The sequence below is a fragment of the Archocentrus centrarchus genome, chromosome 16 (genome assembly GCF_007364275.1).
Source record: "Archocentrus centrarchus isolate MPI-CPG fArcCen1 chromosome 16, fArcCen1, whole genome shotgun sequence".
NCBI lineage: Eukaryota > Metazoa > Chordata > Actinopteri > Cichliformes > Cichlidae > Archocentrus > Archocentrus centrarchus.
In genome coordinates, this window is record NC_044361.1 from 10,611,974 (window position 1) to 10,621,920 (window position 9,947).

The 9,947-nt window shown below is 42.3% G+C and overlaps 2 protein-coding genes across 5 annotated transcripts; one reads left to right on the plus strand and one right to left on the minus strand.

The window, feature by feature from the left end:
- Positions 1-404: 404 nt before the first annotated feature.
- Positions 405-4,495, plus strand: LOC115795152 (mitochondrial folate transporter/carrier). Its single transcript, XM_030750962.1, has 7 exons — positions 405-851; positions 1,064-1,214; positions 1,307-1,392; positions 2,056-2,210; positions 3,210-3,323; positions 3,507-3,652; positions 3,769-4,495. Exons 1-7 carry the CDS (start codon positions 662-664, stop codon positions 3,893-3,895), a joined length of 969 nt encoding a protein of 322 aa, XP_030606822.1. The 5' UTR covers positions 405-661; the 3' UTR covers positions 3,896-4,495.
- Positions 4,496-4,600: 105 nt separating this feature from the next.
- Positions 4,601-9,850, minus strand: LOC115795153 (collagen triple helix repeat-containing protein 1). 4 transcript variants are annotated; one of them, XM_030750963.1, is made up of 5 exons: positions 9,687-9,850; positions 8,687-8,764; positions 6,825-7,043; positions 6,524-6,740; positions 4,601-5,084 (listed from the first exon to the last, which is right to left on the minus strand). In XM_030750963.1, exons 1-5 carry the CDS (start codon positions 9,798-9,800, stop codon positions 4,942-4,944), a joined length of 771 nt encoding a protein of 256 aa, XP_030606823.1. In that variant the 5' UTR covers positions 9,801-9,850; the 3' UTR covers positions 4,601-4,941. The 4 variants fall into 4 exon arrangements, with proteins under 4 accessions (XP_030606823.1, XP_030606824.1, XP_030606825.1 ...); XM_030750964.1 differs by having other exon boundaries at positions 9,729-9,836; XM_030750965.1 differs by lacking the exon at positions 8,687-8,764.
- Positions 9,851-9,947: the final 97 nt, after the last annotated feature.

The following is a 9,947-nucleotide window of genomic DNA, read 5'->3' on the forward strand; positions in this document are numbered from 1 at the left end:
GAAACTTTAACAAATACTTAAGGCAAGGAAGACATAATAGTAAAGCGAAAAAAATTCAAAATTATAAAGAAATAATAGATACATAAAATGGAATGAAAGCTTGTAAAAACACTAGACAAATTAGTGTTTGAATATTCATTGATTTATGAAATTTATGTGGAAGACATATTTTTTAAATATATTTAAGTGTCATCTGATCTGAAGACATTATATTATTGCTTCTAACTTTAATTTACTTAGGAAGGGCATTCAAATGTCTCTGGGCCACCATAGAAAAACCTGTTCACGTATATCTTAACTTTTGTATTAGTAAAAAAAAAAAAAAAAAAAAAAACTTCGTGTGGATTATTTTGAAATTTGTAACCGGAAGTACTGTTTTAACATTGGGAACTTGTCGTGAGTTCATGACAGCTGCAAGGTCGCGCAGCGGCGCTACTACGACATTTGGAAACTGCAGCACAACCACGGATTACCGAAGCATGTCAAAAACATGGTGCAGTCGCTAACAAATACGAGGAAGCTGTTCCGTCCTCGTATTGCATGTAAACTGCAGCAGTGTCAGCGAGTTGTTGTCTCAGCTTTATGTTTATAGAGACTGTTGCGTTGTTGTAAACGCAGCTAGCTGGCGGGACCTAGCTAGCTACGTAATTTACCCGTGAAGATGAGCTCCTCTCCAAATCACGGTACCGTTTCAGAGACCGGGCTGCCCGGAAAAAGCGTCTCATTCAGCGAACGCGCGCAGCAGGTCTTCAACCACGTGAAGGTAGAAAACCTGATCGCGGGACTCGGTGGGGGAGTGGTGTCAACGCTGGTGCTTCATCCCCTAGACCTGGTCAAAATCAGGTTTGCAGGTACAGTATTAACATTTTCTTTAAAATATTCGTACAGTTGTTTTTTTTTAAAAGTGTCTTTTAGATTATCAACCATGTAAAGAATATGAGATTTTTTTAAATCATTACCTGTGCCATGCTGCTATGACTTTCCTTTTCTTTTTAGAAATTACTGATATACTGCGCTTAATTCATATCATGTGATTTCGAGGTTAATGTTTTTTTAAATGCAGTAAGTGATGGACTCGAATTAAGACCAAAGTACAATGGCATATTACACTGCATGAAGAATGTGTGGCAGCAGGAGGGACTGAGAGGACTCTATCAAGGAGTGACACCCAATGTTTGGGGTGCTGGAGCATCTTGGGGCCTCTACTTTTTCTTGTACGTAAGCTGCAGTCAATAAAGCAGTTGGACCACATGTGTAACTCTGTAACTGCAGAATGTTTTATGTCCTATGTTGTCTTCCCATACAGCTACAATGCAATCAAAGGGTACACAAAGGAAGGTCGTCAGACTGAACTGAGTGCCACAGAACACCTGGTGTCGGCGGCTGAAGCTGGTTAGTACTGCTCTAGTTTAAATACTGCCGCACTTCAGGACACACACCCCCCCAATAATCAGCACACAGTCAGTAACAACAGCTAGATAAGACTGTTACAAGCTGGTAGTAACTGACAGGGGGTGGGTTACTTGCAGCTCAGAATAGCCTCACATGCTCATATGAATGGAAAAATAAGCACAAGGATTTTACAGGACCTAAACTGAAGAAGGTGGTGATAGGTTTTACAGCTGCCATCAACAGCATAAAAACAAAAATGAACCACAGCACAGATGTGTTTTGTTGACTATGAGAGGTTAGAATGATGCTCGGATGTTATTAAAGAACCTAATGCACGTTCAGAATGAAATGGTACACCGGTGGTCACACCAACACTGATGAAGAAATTTGGAACTTTTACAATGTAATTGTATACTAAACAACTGTGATATGAATACCCAGTGAATTATGTACTGATGGTGTTTTTTGAAAACCCTCTCTGCTGCATTTCGTGTTACCTATTGGCTGACATTATATCTAATTCCAAATCGAAATCATTGATGTTGAGCTACAGTTGATAACTCTTCACCGAGGGGCCTGTGTGTGCTAATAAAAAGCAGGTGCTGAATTTACTCCAAAGCACATGTGCCTCCTAGTGACGTTTCCCTTCTTGTCCTCACCTAGGCATCCTCACGCTCACCCTAACCAATCCAATATGGGTAACCAAGACCCGGCTGGTGCTGCAGTACAGTGCTGACCGAAATAGCAAGCCATACAAGGGGATGGTGGATGCTTTGGTTAAGATCTACCGCCATGAAGGAGTGCCTGGACTCTACAAGGTGAGATGTGTATTGTTGGGCGTCCATATGATGTAGGATTTCATGATTAGTTTAACAGTGGTAGTAAGTTATGTTTAAGCACCTGAGGGGCAGTGGGCATTAAGCAGGGATCTCGGAGACCTCCCTCAGACACTTAATGCCCTGCATGAGATGCATTTTCATGCTCCAGTTTGTACCTTTTCTCCACCTGTTTATGACAGAAGTGTCTGGAATATAAAGCAGTGAGGTGCTCAGACAGTCTTTATTGCTTCCAAGTGATTATTTTCAACTTTTCTCTCTTAGTATTATCCCTGCTCAGTTGACACACTTATACACACCGTGATTCGCTTTTTTTTGTGCTCTTTTATGTCACTCTGGGTCCAGATGTGAGATTAAGTGTATTGAGTTGATAACTCTGATACGTGGCAGCCTTTCTTTGGTTTTGCTTAAGTATGAATGTTTTACCTGTTCATTAAGAAATCATTTGCATCTCAGCTGTGTTATTGAGATGGCAAACTAGCAACAATCCTTAAAAGATCTGACAAAACATCTGGCTCCACTGCTGGTTCAGAGGGGGGACTGTGCTGCTGCTCGCTTAGATGACAACACAGTGTGTTGTCTGGGGAGACAAATGAATGAAGTCTAAATATCATTTAGACTTACTAATGTTGATAGGAATACTGACGATCTGCCTGGCTCGATTGACTTTAATGACCACTAGAGGGCATCAGTTGCCTCTCTAGCCGAAAAGCACAACCCATTTACACTAGCAGTTACTTAGTAGAAGTTTTAAGCAGTCCTTTAGCCCTTTCATTAACTTTATATGAATTACAATCACCAGTTTTTTATTTCCTATTAATAAATTCACTCTGTAAATTTCCAGTGAAAATGGGGCCAAGGGTTCTTTAAGCAGATAGAGACACAGATAAGAATGCAGATGTGGGCTTTTCAGTGGATAACTCACATTGTGTGTATTTGTGTGTGAAGTCAGAATGACTTGAAGAGCGTGTCTTTTTAAAGGGTTATGTTCCTGGTCTGTTCGGCACATCTCACGGAGCACTGCAGTTCATGGCCTACGAAGAGCTCAAGAGAGACTACAACAAATACAGGAAACTGCATTCAGACGCAAAGCTGGTGAGTCACTAACCATGAGCCACAGACGAGCTGGAAACACTGTTTAATAAAACTCAGCCACAAGGCTTGTAACTTCTGCGTCTAATGAGGCCGAGCCCACAGTTGATAACTAGTGACTCATCGGTTTTCCTACGCTGCTCTGCTCCCTTCTTACTCTCTTCATTTGTCTGTCTGTGCAAACAGAACCCATTGGAATATATCACAATGGCAGCATTATCCAAAATATTTGCTGTAGCCACAACATACCCATATCAGGTGGTGCGGGCTCGCCTGCAAGACCAGCACAATAGATACAATGGAGTTATTGATGTCGTCAGACGGACGTGGAGGTAGGATACTGATCCGCTCACATCGGGACAGAGCATGCCGACCCCGTCTCAGGTTCTGAGTGTGGCTCCAGTGTCTCTAATGACTGATATTTATTATTTTTCCGCTTTCTCCGCAGGAACGAAGGCACCCTCGGTTTCTACAAAGGCATCATCCCCAACTTGATACGTGTCACTCCCGCCTGCTGCATCACCTTTGTGGTTTATGAGAACGTGTCTCACTTTCTTCTCGGGCAAAATAAATGAGGCCTTAAAAACAGGGCGCGGACTATTGCAGATACTGTGGAGCTCATGGTGATACGTTGGCGCCGTGCGGAGAGATGCAGAGGGCCGCGTTGAGATCGACACCAAGCTGTAAATGCGATGAAGTGAAAATCATTCGCTTGCACTGAAAATAAGTGTTCACAACTGGAGCAGCAATAGTTTTTTTTTTTCTTTTTCTTTTTCTTCAATACAACTTCAGTGAAATGTGATGGAGAGCTCTGATTCAGACGCACAATAAGTTATAGGAAGTACATCTGTTCACCTTTATGGAGACAACTCTGCTGTGATGATAGCTTTTTAAACTAATGGGTGGATGAATTAAATATTTCATCATGCAGCAGTTATGTTTACACTTTATGCTTTCTGGCCACAGAGAAATACAGTCTGAACTATGAAAAGTTTTAATTCCAAGCATCAAATCCAAGATCGACTCAGGTTCTGAGGTACCATATGTGTGTAATTATTTGTCTCATGATGCTTTTGAGTCCTCAAACATATCTCACTGATATTACTTTTTGTCTTTGCATCATTGCATCTGCTGTGCTTTCTAACATTTTGCTATAAAATCCAAGCTGTGCTTTAAATGCACCGTCTCATGCCTGATTTATGTAAATGCATTAGGTGTGTTACTTTGTCGTTACATCGATATAAATGCACAGTATTTCAAGAAGTAACATTTCAGTTGTATTCCTTACAAAAAGAAGTGCTTTATTAACAGTGATAATGCATATAAACAGGTCGCAGGAGTACACAGTTTAAACACTGCTGATGTCTGTTGCAGGGTTGCTGCACTCTTAACAGCAGCCACGAGCTGAAACAGCTACAGTACAAAGTTTATCTCTGGTAGACAGAATGGCACAGTACTCTTGTTTATAGGCCTGTCAATGGGTGTAGTATTTAAACAAAACTCAAAACATTCAAGCTCCCATCAGTGACGCCTCAGCGAACCACACCTGATCATTGTGGAGGGTCAGATAACATGCTGTTACGCTACCAAAACTAGGTTCCTCCCTATCACTTTATTTTCCTTACTTAGGCAATTCCTCAATGATAATCCTGGATACAGAATTCCAGCCTGTAGATGCGTCTCCTCTTGGATAATCAGCGCAGGTCCCCACCCACACCGCCACATCAACCAGCCCTGCTTTCACACCCTCACACAGCCCCTCAACTGGAGAGAGAGAGAGAAAATAGAGAGAAGACAGCGCAAATGAATTTCAGGGAACACCCAAACCGAGCGCAGAGACAAATTGCTTTCTGATGCAGTGGTGAACTTTCTGAAGCCAAAGTGAAAGAGTGTTGCTTTAAACTAGGAAAAAAACAAGGCCTTCAAGATTAAAAAAAATAAATTCTTTTCTGAAGTCAGTACCACTGTCATGAATTTGCAGTTAATTTAAGGCTGCTTATTAGCTTAACAAAAAGACTGAAGCTGGGATAAACCTGACTGTCTGAATGCCTCAAACTAAAAAAAAAAGTGGGAAACTGGAAGCTGTGGCTTCCTCATTTCCTCCATCAACACTTTGAGGAGCGGAAACATCCTGCTTTCCAGTGAGAAACAGTTGAGTAGATGACCTCTTGTAATAAGTCCAGTCTTTTTTACACCCTTCAAAACGTGAGGTTGAGATAAGTCGTCAACATTTACTTTGGCTCTAAGTCTCAAATACAATGTTATCTTCAAGTGTAAAGTATAGAAATACATTTAATCAAAAGATGCACATGAACCAAACAATCTAATACTGTGAATCTGAAAATTGGACTGTATTACATATTTTTGGGCACACTGGGTTTAACAGACCGCTAACAAACAACATTTAACATGTTAATTAGTGAGATTTGGAGCTGCTGCTGCCACTACATTTACCCTGAGGGAGACTCAGACTAGCTGTTTCCCCCATTTCCAGTCTTTGTTCTAGGCTAAGCTGCTGGAGTGTACAAAAATGAGAGTCCAGCTCTCAGGATGAAAATAAATATGCAATTTTGCCAAAATGATGTGCTTTAAAGTACAATGGCAAAAGCAGGTCTGTGAAGGCTTTTGAATGTCACTGGTTTTCTACAGGACTTGTGATTTAGACACACATCAACTTACATTTTAGGACCAAGTCCTGTACAGCCCAAAACATACAACTACAAAATCTAAGTGTCCTTCATATGAACCTCTGGATTTAATTACTGGTTGAACCTTTTTTCTTTTCTGGCAGAATCGAGTGTTTCTAGCAGCAGCAGCAGACTAAACAATGTTCAGGAGGAACTCTGTGCCACTCTTCACAGAATTGCTTCTTGGGATGTCTGATGTGAATGGCTCTCTTGAGGTTACCTTTTGTTTCTGGGCTCTGACTTGGCATCTCTAAAAGGTGGATTTTATTTCAAGTTATTCTTCACTAGATTGACTTTGATGTTGAAGGTCATTATTCTGCTGCATCACCCAGCTTGTACTGTGCTTAAATTGGTAGAAAGGCACATTGACAAGATCCAGACAGCATTGCAAGCTGTCCAGGCCCAGAGGCAGCAGAAAAGCTCCAAGATATCACCCTGCTTCCACCTTTTGGAGCCTCCAGTCTTTTGTTATTGATTGGATTAATTGTTAATTCCTGACTCCAATTTGCATCTTACCTGAGGAAGTTCTGTGGATGTTGATGGTTGAGTTGAGCTCGGGACTGCCTTGGTCTAAGTAAATAATTGACTCTATGGGCAGTGGTCCTGTGCACTCCGCTCCATTGAAGGTGAAGTACCACCTCTGGCAGCATGCATTCTTGCATTTGAGTCTGAGAGAGCCACTGAAGAGGACTCTGAGGGAGCTGTCAGAGCGCAGCTTCGTGAATGTGCAGTCCTGCGACACAGCAGAGAGTATTAGTGTAGGATTTAATGGGCATTTGCAGTGACTGCATCCTCAGAGATACAGCGAGATACTTACAGCCACTTTACCCAGGTCAATCCCATAATTCAGAGAGTTCCAGGCACACTGCTTGTAGTTGGGTCTCCACGGTTCCTCGAAAATCTCATTAACGCATTCTCCTTTCTCGCCTTTGAGCCCATCACGGCCCGGGATACCAGGCGTCCCAGGAATGCCGTTGGCCCCAGGGTTACCGTCCCTTCCAGGGGTGCCTGCTGGCCCCTGCAGGCAGCTACCATACTGGGGAAAAAAAGGAGAAGTGGACATAGTAGTGGAAGTTCACAATGAAACAAAACCATACAACATCATCTGCAGAATCTATTGTTATCAAACTTCCTGTTTTTGATTTTTCTTTCTTCCCGGGGGGGTTAAATCCATGTTTGGACTGCATGCACCACAGACACCTAAATTGTGCCATCCATCCAACCATCACACACAAGAAGCCAGATTACAGCTCACATAAACAAATCCACTAAAGCAAGTGCAAAAAAGAGATGTTATCCGAATCAAGTCGAAGCAACAGAATGAGCATCCGAGAAGCCACAAAGCAAGCGAAAGACAGCTCTTCTGTTAATGAGGAACCGAGGGCTTGGCGGTGGCCTAAATTAGTAGGCGTCTGGCCACTCATCTCTTAATGTGATTCATTGTCCTGTTGGATCTTCTGCTATGTTTAAACAGATGCCGCGTCCTACTCGAGCTGACTCAAACCCACGCAGACACACACAGAGACGGGGGCACTTGCCAAACCTTACCACATACAGATATAGACACAATGAGGATCTAAATAGATCTGTGTAATGTGTTCCTCAAAGGGACACTGACCAGTAGATTGCAGTGTGTTGTGTAGGTTAAAGCTGTTTTTGGTCGGAGGTGGTTTTTCCATTTGTAAGACAACTCTGTAGTCAGGGGGGAAAAAAAGACACAAGTTGATACAAGCTGACTTACAGAAGTGTGTCCTTGCCCTTAGGCTAACATGGATCCAGAGTTTTTTTCAGGTCATTGTTGCCCTTTTGCTTAGTATGCAACTGTGGAACAGTTAAGTCCGAAAGGCATTAGGGCAAAAAATACAAAATAAAAAAGCAGGAGAGGAAAACAAAGAGCTTTTACACCAGTCTTGACCAGACTTGAGTCTCTGGGGTGCAGTTAAAAAAAAAAAAATAAAAAAAAAAAAGGATTTCAGATGACGAGAATGTGAAAAATGCCTGAAAGTAAGAGAGAGTAACAGTATTTGAATGTCAGCTGCTGTGAAACAGATGGTCGAGGGTCTGTTTTAGCCATCACGCGGCTAATACTGGACCAACCTGGAGATGTGAGACCTGACATCATCAGTATAGAAATCTGGAAAGTGTCTGATGACACTAGTAGATTGTGGGTTGGTATGCATGAAACCAAATAAAGCTGGAATTTGTAACAAAAAATTAGGTGGCGAAATGTGGAAATGATGCAAGAGCTCCATTAGTCTTGGAGTTCGGTTGATATTCCAGAAAGGAAAAGTCTTGGTGTTTCACTAGGATTTTTGGAGAGCTTTCAAAGCAGAGTAATGAATGGATCCTCTGTCCACTTAGCCACATAGCTGACTTTTATATTAGCTCCCAGTCTGCTGTTTCTATAGTGGTGCTGGCTGCCTGCATGAATTACACTCCAGCCCTACTGAATATTAGTAGCATACAGTCTATTACTGTAACTGGAAGAATAAAGGCTGCATTTGCCTCAAAGAGCTGAGGAAACAGGAGCGTTTCATGCATTAGTCAACACAGAAGCAGGGCCTGAAGCTCTCCTGGAGCATGCAGAGCAGAGCGTGGGTATAATACTCAGCTTTGAGCGATTTTAGACACAAAGGAAGCCGATGAGATGCAAAATAGTATTTTCATAATCATGATTACCATGTTGGGCAAGTAAGCAGATCTTCCTTCTCCAGAGTGTCTAGTGCAGTTGGGTTTTTCGGCATCGTTTCCAGTGCACTAGACACAGATGGCAACATAAGTCTTTTTTTTTTTTTTTAATTAAATGCTGCCACTGTGGTCACAGTTGTGGAATAATGAAGAGCAACTGCTTGAGCTCAGTGCAGATTTCTAGGAGTTGCCTTGGGGTGGCGGGGGTTGGAGGGGGTGTGGGTCCACACAGTCCAAGAAAAATAAACACTAGTTTCATTTCCATTTGATTCCTAAAAGATTAAAGATGTGTGTCCACTTGGTTGGTCCACTCACTAAACACATGCAGCATAGAGGGCTTTGAAATTCTATTCAAATATAGTCTAAGATTGAAAAGTATTGAGGGACTGTGAAATGAAACAGCTGAACCCTGCTTTGGGTACTGTTGAAGATTATTATATTACCTAACCTTAAACTTATAGCCAAGTTTTTTGCCCAAATTATACCCATACAGCTCTCTTATAAACTATTAAAGCAGTCAGATAACAAAGACAAGCAAACAGTCTGAGGCAGACCCCAACTTCCTGTTTAGGATTTTTTTTTCCCTTATGTCCACTGAGTGCTGGAGGACAGCCAAACCTGGAATAATAGAGAACCAGCTGAGTTTATAAAAGTTATAAAACTGGATTTTTCTGACCTGCCGCTGGGACTGGGTCACTTTTGCCCACACAAAGAACTTTTTTTTTGTTTCCCCTAATGTTTAAAGCAATGCATGGCGCAAGAAAAAATTAAGCCCAGGATGAGTTGGAGAAGTATGCAAAATAGCCAATGAATGTTAAATGAGCTGCACTGAAATACAACAAAATGACAGTAAAGCTGTGTGCAGTAATTATATGTTGACTTGAGTCCTTCTTATGAAGCCACAAAATCTGTCCACTCCTCTCCTGCCACATGTCTACTTTTGGAAGCAGTCATTAGCGGCTACATGGTAATCTTATCTCATCCCTTTTACCTTGTCAGCGTCAGGATCCTTTCGGTAGCCTCTGCTTCTCACCTTTTCCACCCCATAAAGAGGCAAAGCCAGGCAGACGAGGAGCAGCAGCAGGCGGATGAGAGGAGACATCATGCGTGCGGAGGAGACGGCGGACTACCGTGCGCTCTGTGCCACAGCCAGACTCCGACTCCAGCCGGTTTATAGCGCAGAGGAGGGCTGGACGAGGAGAGGGGGAAGGAGCCAGTCACCTCGCAGAAACGCTCTCTAAGGAAAACATCG